The 15,008-nt window shown below is 35.3% G+C and overlaps 1 protein-coding gene across 5 annotated transcripts in view; it reads right to left on the minus strand.

Moving 5' to 3' along the window:
- Positions 1 to 15,008, minus strand: part of NEO1 (neogenin 1) — a 206,486-nt gene that overhangs the window by 110,319 nt on the left and 81,159 nt on the right. For all 5 annotated transcript variants that reach the window (XM_034660703.1, XM_034660704.1, XM_034660701.1 and 2 more), the window contains exons 6-7: positions 1,784 to 1,938; positions 305 to 425 (exon numbers count right to left, since the gene is read on the minus strand). In XM_034660703.1, coding sequence (XP_034516594.1) covers positions 305 to 425; positions 1,784 to 1,938 — 276 coding nt within the window. The remainder of the gene's footprint in view (positions 1 to 304; positions 426 to 1,783; positions 1,939 to 15,008) is intronic.

Consider the following 15,008-nt stretch of genomic DNA (forward strand, 5'->3'; position numbering starts at 1 on the left):
CTATTTTAATAGAGCAGAAATATATTTGTGAGATTAAAATGACTGAAATATGAAGAACATTCATTTGTGTAAGACTGTAATTGATCAGTTTTCCTTTTCAGTATTACCAAAATTGTGTTTCTACATCATTTTAAGTAATAGAAAATATTTAGGCTGCTTTCTTTTCCTCTTAGCTATGTCATATACTGGTCTTTACAAATGGGTTATGAATCATGAGGTATCCTAGAGTAATAGGTACTGTGATAGATACTAATTCCTCAAACACAGTCAGCCTCTTTCATTTTACTATTTTGGCCCCTCTTACCATGCTCAAGGATTATCAGTTGGGCTCCAGCCTGTGCATTTCCAACATCATTCTCAGCAATGCATTGATAGAACCCTTCATCTGATTTCACCAGACCCAAAACTTGAAGATTATGTTCCTTCTGAGAAAGAAAAACATAAAATTTTATGATTCGACTGATGAACATTAGTTCAAAATCTCAAGGATGTGCTCTTTCTGGGGAGGAAAAATAAGTAAAATTGCATGATTCAGCTATTAAATATTATCTACCTGTGTACCTGTTAACTCAATTTTATTGACAAGGTACTGATTTAACTGACTAGAACAGGAAACACTGTAACTAACCAATTAAGAACGTAATCCTTATGGAAAGTAATATCCACAGTGTTTGCAAACCTACACCTTTGGTTGGAAAAATATAGGACATATGATACCATGTGACTATAGTAAAAGTCTGAATTTGTGAATTCAAGGCATTTTCTTAAAATTATCTCTAATATCATCAGTTCAAACAAATTAGTCTACAATAAGTTAAATGAGGATGCATATATACAAGCTTTCCTTAAATTATAAAGAACTATATAAATGGCAAATATTGTTATTAATATAATTTGGTTTTAAGATTTTTAAGAATAACATGAAACTGATAAAGGTAAAAATTCTCATTTAGCTGTAACACATTGCTTTTTAAATAGCTTTTTAATTTAAATACTTGTGAATTACTTTTTGTAACTTATGAGATTATGCATTTCAAAATAGAAAATATATTCTTATTAAGAATGAATTACTTATATGAAAAATTTATAAGACATTACACCAGTAACAACCATAAATACTTCTGAATTATTTCTATGAATGCCATGTATACACCTTAAGATATTAATCCTTATTACCAAAACTGAGATAATTTTATTACTAGGATTTAGATAATGATAATAATAATAGGAGACAATATTTACTAAGCATTTAACCATGTATCAGATAAAAAGTAATAATGGCTGAGTATTCTTAAATACATTTAATGCTATTTACTTCTTAAGGGTCTTTTTACCTATTGTCACAACAATCGTCCAACCCTGGGTCATACTTCTTTAGAAAGGTCTGGGCATCCGTATATGAAGGACAGATTTCTGTTCTCTGAATGGAGAACTATGAAGACAACTCATGCACACACAGGATAATCATTACCGAGAAAGTAGTGACAACTGTGTTTAACGAGAGTACTAACAGGTTTGGGTTGGAATACCAAACTGCTGGTCAGCAGGTCTGGACGTTAGGCTTAGTTCAACTACTGACTTGCTATGTGATCTTACATAAGCTACCAAAGTACATCTACGCTCAGCTTTCTCATCAGCTAATGAAGAGATTACATTCTACGAGGATTTTCCTGTCTTCACTTGCAGGACATCAACTGGCATATGTAAGACAACAGATCTCTTAGTAATTACATTTAAAGACATTTAGAGGTTTCAGAGATAAGTGTCCTTTGAAAATACTTACTACAATCTTAAAGTAATCACTTGGGATAACCACATCCCCATTCTTGACCCACTTCACTGTTGGAGTTGGTTTCCCAGTCACTTCACACTCAAATACAATATCCATTGATTCGTGAGCATATATATTAGTAGGCTGTTTCAGGAATTCAGGTTGGGCTTTGAAACAGAAGAAATCAGGATATTAATAAAAATAAAAATATCTATTCATATCTCAAGCAATTTTTTTAAATCCTAGAATTCACACGATTTTTACTTATTATTTGAGGTTTTCACATATTTTTACAAAAGCATATAACAAATATATATTTAAAATATATGTTAGGAGGTGCCTGGCTGGCTCAGTCGGTAGCACAGGTAACTCTTGACCTCAATTGTGAGTTCAAGCCCCACATTGGGTGTGGAGCCTACTTAAAATAAAAATTTCTTAAAAATTAAAATATATGATAGGAACACAGTATTTTTAAGAATTGATATTCTCGTACAATTAATGGGAAGAATAATTATAAAGATAATTTCTGAGTTTCCTTATTGATAAATATTTACTAAATTGATTATATGAAGAAATTGACAAAATGAATATTCTTTTTAAATTTTTTATTATGATATGTTAGTCACCATACAGTACATCCTTAGTTTTTGATGTAGTGTTCCATGATTCATTGTTTGAGTATAACACCCAGTGGCTCAATGCAATATGTGCCCTCCTTACTACCCATCACCAGCCTATCCCATTCCCCCACCCCCCTCCCCTCTGAAGCCCTCAGTTTTGTTTCCCAGAGTCCATAGTTCTTGTGGTTCATTCCCCCTTCTGTTTACCGCCCCCTTCGTGCTTCCCTTCCTTCTCCTTCCAATCTCCCTGCTATTCCTTATGTTCCACAAATGAGTGAAACCCTGTGATAATTGTCTTTCTCTGCTTGATTTATTTCACTTAGCATAATCTCCTCCAGTCCCGTCCATGTTGCTGCAAATGTTGGATGTGGTCCATACAGACAATGGAATACTACTCAGCCATCAGAAAGAACGATTACCCAACAAAATGAATATTCTAAGCTGTCTAAAAATGAGCATTAAAAGACTACTTCCCTAAGACTTATACCATTTTGGAAGAAGCGTAATCAAAATTCAAGAAAATTGAGAAAACCGACATTTTTCTTTTCAGTCAGCTTGATAAGTAACAACAACTTTAAAGAAAGGCTTACAAATGTCACATTAGAGGCTTTATAGAGTTCACTCATACAACACCCTTCATTTGTAACATCCCTCATTGCATGAAACAGTGTTTAAGGGTGGGAGAAAGAGTGAAAGGATCTTCGGGGAAAGGCTAAGTATATTTGAAAAAACCTAAATATTCCAGTATTTCTCTTTCTCCTTGCTCCAAAATTGTAAAACACTGACTTATAAATAACAGAGTAAGACTGAATTAGAAGGGGGAGAGCAGATCATCTAGTCCAACCTCCCACTTAATGCTGTAATTTCCTATGTGACTTTTTTTTTTTTAAGATTTTATTTATTTATTTGACAGAGAGAGAGAGACAGCCAGCGAGAGAGGGAACACAAGCAGGGGGAGTGGGAGAGGAAGAAGCAGGCTCCCAGCGGAGGAGCCCGATGTGGGACTCGATCCCAGATCGCCGGGATCACACCTTGAGCCGAAGTAAGACGCTTAAGGACTGAGCCACCCAGGGGTCCCATCCTATATGACTTCCTTGACAGGGAGTCTCACTGATCCCTGTTTCAAAGTTTCAAATGATAAGCCTCCCTATATCACAAAGCAGCAAGCTTCACTGTCAGCTAGTTCTATTAAAAAACCAACGATGACAAGAGCAGCTTTTTTTTTTTAAATAGGTGAGCTAAAATTGTGCTTTAGCCTGCTGGGATTTTCACTGGGATTATGTCACATTTGTCGCAACTTGACATTTTAACAATATTGAGAATTCCTTTCCCTGGATATGGGTTACCTCTCCATTTATTTCGTTCTGTGGTTTCTCCCATCATTGTTTCATAGTTTTCAATATACAAACCTTGTTCATACTTTATTAGGTGTTTCCCTAAGTATTTCATATTTTTTGGTGCTACTGTAAGTGGTACTTAAGGTTTTGTTTTTTTTTTTAGTTTTCAATTGTTCACTGCTAATATGCAGAGGTGAAATGATTTATGTATATTAAACTTTTTTTTTTTTTAAAGATTTTATTTATTTGACAGAGATAGAGACAGCCAGCGAGAGAGGGAACACAAGCAGGGGGAGTGGAAGAGGAAGAAGCAGGCTCACAGCAGAGGAGCCTGATGTGGGGCTCGATCCCATAACGCCGGGATCACTCCCAGCCGAAGGCAGACGCTTAACCGCTGTGCCACCCAGGTGCCCCTATGTATATTAAACTTTTTATCCTGTGCTCACACCAACCTCACTCATTAGTTCTAGCATCTCTTTATAGACAACTGTGGGATTATCTACATAAATAATCATGGTGTTTGTGAAGAGAGACAGTTTCATTTCTTCCTTTCTCATCTGCTTTCCTCTTTTTTTCATTTTCTTGCCTACTACACTGGCTAGCGTGGGGCAGGTCCTGAGAAGAGGTCCAGACAAGCTTTATAATTTGGGTTAATGAAGAGTAAGAGTACAGTGAGTAGGTAGAAACCCCAGGAAGTGGTAGGAGCCAAAGGAGGGAAAGAATGGATAAACTTCCTACCCATCAGTCAGTCCATGGCACCCCAGCAGGTGACTTTCCACACATGCTTTCAGGTCTGTGGAATCCAGGAGGAGATGTGTGGGCCAGCCTGGCCCATGGATGTGTCCTCTGGCAGCAACTACCCCCTCTCCAAGGTCTGGACTGCAACTTCAGACACGGAGGCCCTCGTCCAAGTTTGTTCACTTTTTGGATTCTCTCCTTTAGCTCTGGAAGTAGTTTCTGATCCTTTTATTTACTATTTCTTTATTCTTTAGAGTCCTTTGTCTTTTTTTTGTAGTTAAAACACTTTCACTAGTTAATAATTCTTGATATTAAAATTTCCTTGTTCAAATTCCTGGTGTGATTTCCGGCTCCTGACTATACCTGGACTAATAGTCTCATACGTGCTGCCGATATTCTCAGTTTCTACGTTTCTCTTTTACTTAAGGCCCCCGTTCTACCAGTTTTCAATTTGTATGTGGTACAATTTATCAGTCTTCCCCTTTTATTTGGCACCTATATTTTATTATTCTTACTCCAAAGGTTTTCCCTGCTTCCGTACTATAAAGATACTCACTTGCGTCTTCTAGTATGTCAGTGAAATAATCTGGACTTTACCAAGTACCCAGCTTTACATTTTTCTAAATGGCAACTTCAACAGTCCCAATAAGAGTACCTGATCTGAAAGAGTTCTAATATTAAAATCCTATGTACCCTTGAGGGGGAGTTATTTTTGAATACTAAGTGGTTTCATTGATCTATTCCTGAACCACCAGAACCACAAACTTAATGACTGTAACTATATAATATTTTTAAATATTTGGTAGAACAAGTACTCTCCATTTATTCCTTTATTTCCTCAAAATGTTCCTAACATTACTCATTAAGTTGTTTTTGTTTTTTTTGTAATTCAGATGAATTTAGACTCACCTTTGGTTAAGTGTATCTGTTCCTTCTCAAAGAAAAGAGACAAATAAGAACAAACGAGTTTTCATTTGAAGTGCAATAAATTTTAGATGCAGGAAAAAACTAATATATTTTTGATCCTGAGTGTTCCCTATTTAAGATCAGATATTTAAGTTTATTTGAATATTATTCAATAATGATTTATTGTGAAGACACCGCAATGACTGAAGTCAAGAGACTTCCAGTTGAGTTCTGGTTCTACCAGTAGACATTTGCTGGCCATGTGTTTCAGTCTGTTCCTAAACTAAATAAGGAACTCAACTGAACTATTCCTAAACACACCAAGATCTCTAAACAACCACAACTTCAGGATTTTAGTTTATATATTTGGTGTATGATAATGGGTAACATTCACAAATACTTTCCACTTATTATCATTATTTGCCACAGCAACCCTATTATTTTGGTATTATTGTATTATTTCTATTTTACAGACAAGGACACTAACACACAGAGAATCTAAGTAGTTCCATAGGGTCACAAAGCTTAGTCAGTGACAGATCTGCATTTTGAGCCCAGGTAGTTTAACTTTAAACTTTATGTTCTCTCTCTCTTTTTAACTTTTTACTACAGAGAAGATAAAAATAAACCGCCTGTACCTGTCATACAGCTTCAACAATTATCAACTCATGGCTAGTCCTACTCCAACTACATCCTAACCCATCCCATGTCTTTCCCCAGATTACTCTGAAAGCAAATCCCGGGTATTACATTATCTTATATATAAGAATTTAACTAACTTCATCTACAAAACAAAAATTCCCATTTCTAAACAAAACTATAATACCATCATCAGGTTGCTATCTACAGTAATTTCTCAGTATCATCAATCTACATTTTAAAAGAATGATTTATTTGAATTGGGCAAAGTGTATTCACTAATATTAATTTGTTTCTTATGTTTCTTTTAATCTATAGGTTCCTCCTTTATCTCCTATCCCTGTTTGTAATTTATTTGCTGTGGAAGTCATTTGTCCTGTAAAGTTTCCTGTAGTCTATCTTTTGCTGACTGCATGCCATGATCGATTTAACATATTAGTCCTGCATTTAGCAGTTAAATGTGGAAGCTGATTGGAGTTAGGCTCTTTCTTTTTATTTTTTCAAGACTACTTCATAAGTAGTGTCATGGTCCTTCAATCAGGAGAGCTCATAATGTGTGACTATCTCTCTTTTTGTGATGTTAACAGTCTTAGAATTTGCAAAATAGTCATATTCTTATTCTATCATTCCTTCTATAGAGAGAAATATCCCCTCATCAATTATTCAGTTATCCTTAAATATACCTCTCACAGAAAGAGCAGGATAAATGCTTGATATTTTCCCTTTACTTACCAATTTTCAAAACAATGGTCTGGTTCTCTAATCGTTCTGACTGAAGGAAATCATTGAAAGGTTTTTTTTTAAAAAAGTATTCTTATAAGTTCATGGATTGAAATATATTTGATTTGTTTTAATCCATGCAAGTTATTATTCTTTTGATTTTCAAACTATCCCATCTCTGACTAATGGAAGCTTAAGTCCACTGAAAGTTCCTAAGTCCTTTTTAACAGGACCCTAGTAGTCTTTAGTATCTTCTGGTCATTGTTTTTAGGCCCTACTTGTGAACAAAACCAGGAATTACGTACTTTTTAAATATAAAATTAATCATGATTTCATTCTGTTATCCAATTAAATTCAGGGCTATAGGTTTTAACTGGATCTTAATAACTTTACTTCTGTATCTCTTTTCTCTCATGCTAAAAATCCATTCTCAACGACACCAAGTTAATTACTCACTCAGTAGTCTCAGAATAACTATACCAGTATCTCCACCAATAATATAATAACAGAAAACAGTTGAAGATTTTTGCAGTTCTTTTTGTCCTTAAGAGTATATCCTGTTAGATATATATGGTTCAATTACTATTTTAAATTTATTTGTAATAATAACTTTCACTTGAAATTGTAGCTTTCTGTGTAGCTATGCTACAAACTAGATACACCTTTAGAGTCATTTGTTTCATTTTACTTTCCCCTTTCCAGAATTACTTTGTATAATCCCAAATCTACACAAACAAGGTATATTCAAACAAGTCTTTCTCCTAACCTTGTTTTCCCCACCCTGTTCTCTCCCTTCCCTATATGTAGCCATTTAAAAATTTTTAAGGTTTAGCTTTCCAGTCTAAAAATTATAAGCAAACACACACACAATTCCTCCCTGCCCCCTTTTTTAAAAATATTTTTTATTATATTATGTTAGTCACCATACAGTACATCCCCGGTTTCCGATGTAAAGTTCGATGATTCATTAGTTGCGTATAACACCCAGTGCACCATGCAATACGTGCCCTCCCCACTACCCAACCCCAGCCTATCCCATTCCCCCACCCCCTCCCCTCTGAAGCCCTCAGTTTGTTTCTCAGAGTCCACAGTCTCTCATGCTTCACTCCCCCTTCTGATCACCCCCCCTTTCTTTATCCCCTTCTTCTCCCTGCCCCTCTTCTTTAGATTAAATAGTAACATGCTGAAAAAAACACCTCCAGAACCTGCAATCTTAACCCTTAGGTACCATGTTTCTGAGGAAGTGCTATATTCCTTGAGTCTAAAGGACTGAGACTCCCCCTAAGGCAGAGTAATTCTGGAAAACACAGCAAAATCCTCTTCAAAAAAATCTAATTAATATAGCTTTAGTATGCATTTTTAGTAAACAGATTTTCAAAGACTATTAGAAAAAAATTATCACAATGTTCAATTCATCATTTACTTTTCCCTTTCATGAATTATAAAATATTGCCTTTAAAATGTTCTTGGGATTTTAACTTCTCTGTAGCTAGTATTCACACCAATTAAACACAATGTAAGAGCAGATGTTTGTGGTTGGGAAGTTAAATTGATAAGCAGTGAGCAAATGAGTCAATTACCATAAGAAAATAAGCGTTGTAATGGAAGATTATGCATTTTGTTACCAAAGAGATAATTAAGCTTCAAATTCTCTTTGACAGCTCCCTATTCCTTCTAATGCCATCATCATTACAAGAATAATTTTAATTGCTAAATGCACAAGTAGAATTTAATACTAAAACATATTATACTTGCAAAATTCTTTTACTGGAAACATCACTTAATTCCATCACTGTTTTGCAATGCTGGAAATTGCCACTCAATTCAAACAGAAAACAACGTAGGGCCAACACCAATGTTTCAAGGTTACTTTATTATGCTGTTATTTGGAAGATTATAACAGTTTTCATTTACATTAGCTCTGCATTGTTGGAATTTCTATTGTTTGATTTTAAAGGTTTAAGCACTGGAATTCTTTTTTTTTTAATTTTATTTTATTATATTGTGTTAATCACCATACAGTACATCCCCAGATTCCGATGTAAAGTTTGATTGCTTCATTAGTTGCGTATAACACCCAGTGCACCATGCAATACGTGCCCTCCCTACTACCCATCACCAGGCTATCCCCTTCCCCCACCCCCTCCCCTCTGAAGTCCTCAGTTTGCCTCTCACAGTCCATAGTCTCTCATGCACTGGAATTCTTAAAAAGCTCTTTAAGTAGAGAAATAAATCAATTCTGCCCATTTTATGTTAAACTGCACACTTGCTGTTCTTAAGCTTCTTTTCAATAATTCACAAAATTACATGTAAGTCCTTAAAAAAAAAAAAATCCCCACCACATAAAACCTAAGCATTTTAACAGCCTTAAATCCCTGCAGGATGTTGTTTGACAATCTATCACAAGTCTACTATAAGTACTGGCTCAACTAACAAAGCAAAAATACATTAGAACCCTCCAACATTTCTTAAGAAAGCTTCTCATTCCAATGAAGGTGAATCGGTTTTCCTTAATCTCCAGAAGGAAACAGGAGAAATTATAACTATGAAGCAACATTCTGAACACAGTTGCCACATGACTTTGACATTATATTTCTATCCTTCCCCACATCTCCAGCTTCATCGCATTTCCTTAACCCTATTCCTCAGTTTAGCAAAAACTTAACTTACTCTTCAGACCTTAACCAAAAACATTTCCTGACCCACTTCTCCCATTCTTGGCCATCGCTGCCCTATTTACCGTTGAAACTCCAGTGGCCTAAAACATAACAGATGCTCAATGTATATTTGTTGAAACAGACAGTTACTTGAATTCTAAAACTTCCATTAATCAGCACTATAAGAGAAAAGATGTTCAGGATAATAATTTTTTCAAGGATTCTCAAGGTTCTCATGGATTCAATGTTTTATACCATTGCTTCTCCAACAGGAATTCATAAATTTATTCTTTATTATATGTGAATTTTCTGCATCAGTTCTAAAATTTGCTTTTAAATGTTTATGATAATGTCAAGTTTTAGTAAGCATGTTATTTCTGGCATTCACATTATGTTTATGTTTACCAGCTGACTCTGTAATCACAGAATTCAATCCCAATGCAATGTTTCTCAAACTTGGGGTCCTTGCAGTCCTTACAGACCTTAAACTTGAGAAACTGTGCTCTACACATATTTTTTTTATTTTGAAGAATTCATGAAAATCTTTACTAAACACAGGCTCCCCTTCCTTAACAAGGTTGAACATACTTAATCTTTGCATGGTGTCACAATATTACTATGATGGACACTAACTTTGTACCACACCTAGACAGAGAAGGTATGAAGGCCTCAAGGACAATGACTTTCACTTGGTACCATAAGTACATTAGAAATGGTCCCTACATAGGTGAACTCAATTTGTAAAGCCTTGCAGCAGCTTACAAATGACTTACAAGGTTTATCTGCGTGAGTTCCACAGACTATTTGATGAAATACTCAAAGTTGAGTACTGGGCCTCAGAAAAATGAGTAGTTGGGTCTCACACCACATACTTGAAACTGCAAAAGATGAGGCCACAAAACCCTCATTTTAACAAGCTCCCTCGGATTAGTCTCAGCCATGCTGAAGTGGGAGAACATGTTACATAGATGGGAATTCAAAAGAGAGAGCTATAACTAACTACTGATGCATTGAGGAATATACAGAAAATTGGTCCAGTGGTTGCCTCACAAGAGGATAACTGGGAAACTGGCAAATAAAGAGAGATGGACAGTGACTTGTGACCATATACTCATTCCCTCAAATTTTAAAACTGTGGTAAAATAATTATAGAAAATGTACAATCTTAACCGTTTTTAAGTGTACGGTTCAGTGGTATTAAGTACACTCACATTGCTGGGCAACCATCACCATCATCCATCTCCAGAACTCTTTTCATCTTGCAAAACTGAAACTCTACACCCATTAAACAGCAACACCCCTTTCCTTCTGTCCCTCCTAAGCGTGTGGCAACCACCCTTCTCTGTCTCTCTAATTCTGACTACTCTAAGCACATCATAGAAATTGAATCGTATGGTATTTTGTCTTTTTGGGACTGGCTTATTTCACTTAGCATAATGTCACGGTGCATCCGTGTTATAAAGCATGTGTGAGAACTTCCTTCCTTTACAAGGCTGAATAACATTCCCCTGTATGTACATACCATGTTCTGTTTGTTGGTTCATCCACTGATGCACACGGGTTGCTTCTAATATTTTAACTACTGTGAATAATGTTGCTATGAACATGAATGCACAGTTAACTCCTGGAGACGGTGCTTTCAATCATTCCTGAGTGCATCCAGGAGTGGAACTGCTGATCATATGATAATTCTGTTTTCAATTTATTGACGAACCACCATTCTGCTTTCCACAGCGGCTACACATTCCCACTAATAGTACAGAAAGATTCCAATCAATTTCTCCACATCCTCACCTATAACTTGTTATTTTCCATTTTGCTTTGTTTTTGAGAGTAGCTATCCTAATTGGTGTGAGGTGCTATTTTATTGCACCATATACACTTTTGTACCATTTGATTTTTTCCGGGTTCACAGACTGCCTATTTAAGAAAATTGTACTGATTACCGATGGTTTGGATTTGTCTGCTCTCTGCTTCTCCCTAGAGTTCTTTCAGCTAGTTCTTTCTGTTGACTGAGAGTGTCTTTTCTCCTTCTCTCTTTCATCATTTTCAAATTTTAAAAGCTAAGTATTTAGTATAGAAGGTGTAAACAATACATAAAAGAAAGAGAAAACAGAAAAACCTCCCCTATACTAAGCCCCAAACTACCTGTCAATACCACTACTCTCCCCAGAGATAAACCCTATTAATGTGTTTGGTGTGTAAGCCTCCCAAACTTTTTCTGTGTATTCCAAACACACCTCTCTCACACCTCACACACACACACTTTAAAATATAGAATGAATCAGCCAATAAGAACTCTTCTGCAACTTGTATTTCTCTCTTAATAACTTTCCCTATCAGTATTATGACCATCTCTTTTTTGACAGCAGCACAGTGGTCCATAGTTTGACTATACCACAATTTATTCAATCATTCTACTAATGGCCATTTAAGGTTGCTTGTAATTTTTCTACTACAAGTAGTGCTTTAATATGCATCTTTGTACATCTTTGTATATAGATCTTTTTACACACGTCTAAGAGTTTCAGAAGACTAGATTTCTAGAAGGAATAATTACGTCAAGGTGTTTTCATATTTAAAAATTTTATAAATATTACCAATGGATGTATCAGTTTTATATTCCTGTCAGAGAATCATTATTAATGAGATTATTCAACATGCTACTAGAAGTTCTAAGAATGCAATGAAATACGAAAAAGAAAAGAAATATAAATACAGAGGTGGGGTTGGAGAACTCTCCCCCTGCCACTCCCCCTCTCCCCAGGATACAATGGCAATGACTGTCTACTGAGAACATTCAAGAAAATCTCTCTCATGAGGAAATTTCAATGTTCATTGCTGTACTATTTGGGAGGCGATGGCAATGATTTAATCAACTGGATGATAATTAAACTATGGTACATCTAGTTAAAGTATATGTTATAGTCTTCCTACTCGAAGTGTAGGGACCAACGGCACTAGCATCATTTGGGAGTTTGTTGGAAACACAGTCTCTGTACCTTACCCTAAACCCTCTGTCTGAATCAGTACTGGCATTTTAACAAGAACATTAAAAGTTTGATAAGCGTTGCTTTCAAGCGTTTAAATACTGATGTAGTCTTATATGTACAAACATGAAAAAAACCCAAAGATTAAAAAGTCAAAAAGCAATTTGCAGAGCAACACAGATGGTATGATCCTATTTGCTAACAGAAACAATATATTTCTAGATGTACATGTATGTAAATGCTTTTAAAAGACAACTAGAAGCATACACACTAATGGCAAAGGTCGAGAAAGACAAACACCGTATGATTTCTCTCATGCGTGGAATTTAAAAGATAAAATAGATGAACATAGGGGAAGGGAAGGAAAAATAAAATAAGATAAAAACAGAGAGGGAGGCAAAACATAAGAGACTCTTAACTATAGGGAACAAACAGGGTTGCTGGAAGGGAGGAGGGTAGGGGATGATGGGGTAATTGGGTGATGGGCATCAAGGAGGTCAGTTGATGTAATGAGCACTGGGTGTTACATGCAACTGATGATTCTCTACATTCTACCCCTGAAACTAATAATACACTCTATGTTAACTAAATTTAAATTAAAAAATTAAAATTAAATAAATAGTAAATAAACCAATGACAAAGGTTACCTCTGACAAAGGGGGTAGGAATGGGAAAGGGGAAATGAAGGAGGATATTTACTTTGTTGATATGGTTTGACCCTTTAATAATGTTATTATATATATAATTTAAAAAAGAAAAATTAAAACCAAACTAACAAACTGAAAAGCTATTAGAAATACATATTTTTGTAAACCAGCAGAAAAAATGATTAAAGTATTTTTCACTGTCACTCATATTTTTATACAACCAAAAAAATGTAAATTAAAAAATCTAATTCACACTACAAAAACAATTAAATAGCTGAGACACAAAGGGGCAGAGTCATATCATGTAACCATATTCTAAACACTGGAGGAAAAAGACCAAACTAACTTTCTATTCTTACAGAGAATGACTTTAAAAAATCATTGTCATATGAGAAGACAATCCAATAAAATACAGACAAAACAAATATCATTTAGGTGCATTTAAGAGAGTCAAAAAGAAGTGTTATTTTTCTGGACTTCTGCCATTGTTTGTACTTTTGTCAGTTTTCTTAGAAACTAATTTGTTGTGGTTTCTTTTCTCATTGTAAACAACTACTCATTCTGTACCTAATTAGACACTCATTTTCTTATACAAGGTCTCAGTTTTCACTCCAGGTCCCACAGAAGCTAGATGTGCTTGTTACACTTAATGCTATTTTTTGTACACATATTTGCTTGAATAGGCACAGAATATCAAAAAGAAATTAATAGTAGTGGTTGCTTCTGTATAGGGGGACTAGGACACTGGGTAATACTTCATCATCTGCCATTTTTTATCTTCTACATACATTACCTATTAAAAATCTTTAGTTAAAAATAATAAAGTGTAGAGACATACATACACCTGGCTAGGCAGACTTGACTGTGCAAAAAGGTCAATCATAACTCTTTTAAAGTCAATCTACAAATTCATTCAAATGCCATTTAATATCCCAAGAGAAATTTTAAGAATATTTGACAAGCTGATTCCACAGTACATCTATGAAAAAAAAATGTTAAGAAAAATTATTCTTTGCAAAGAACAAAACAGGGATCTCCTTAACAAAGTATCACAACAATAACTGATACAGTATAATACTGATGTAGGAATAGACAAATTGATCAATAGAGTTTAGAAATAAGACCTACGCAAATTTGGAAATTTGTGTTATAAAGTGGTGATATTTCAAATAACTGAGGGGCAAGAAGAATGCTGGGCCAAAGGGTAATCCATTTGGGGAAATATTACCATAAAAAAAAAACAAAACCCTCCAGATGGGTCAAAGTTCAAAAAGTAAAAAGAAACTACTAAGTTATAGAAGAAAATGGGAAAAAAATTTTTTGAATAAGGGGGAGCAAGATACAATTCCAAAAGGAAAAATCCCAACATACTTGACTACATACAAATAAAAATTTCCCGTATGATAAAATGCACTTTAAAATTAAAAGACAAATTAAAGGAATGTTCCTGGCAGCTTTAAGGTGCCAAAATTTGGAAACAACTCACATGTCCCTCAAAATGAATAAACAATTATGGTATATTTGGCAGCAGACTACTACTCAGCAAAAAAAGAAACGAACTACTGACACATGCAATAGCATGGCTGATCTCAAAATAAGTATGCTAAGGGGCGCCTGGGTGGCACAGCGGTTAAGCATCTGCCTTCGGCTCAGGGCGTGATCCCGGCGTTGTGGGATCGAGCCCCACATCAGGCTCCTCCGCTATGAGCCTGCTTCTTCCTCTCCCACTCCCCCTGCTTGTGTATCCTCTCTCGCTGGCTGTCTCTATCTCTGTCAAATAAATAAATAAAATCTTAAAAAAAAAATAAGTATGCTAAATGAAATAAGCAAGACAAAAACAGAGTGTATACCATGCAATTCCATGTATGTAAAACTCCAGAAAATGTAAACTAATTTACAACAACAGAAAGCAGATTTGTAGTTACTTGGAGATAAGGGAGTGAGAAGGGCAAGTGGGAAGGATTAGAAAACTATAGGAGTGAC

The sequence above is a fragment of the Ailuropoda melanoleuca genome, chromosome 5 (assembly GCF_002007445.2).
Source record: "Ailuropoda melanoleuca isolate Jingjing chromosome 5, ASM200744v2, whole genome shotgun sequence".
Classification (NCBI taxonomy): Eukaryota; Metazoa; Chordata; class Mammalia; order Carnivora; family Ursidae; genus Ailuropoda; species Ailuropoda melanoleuca.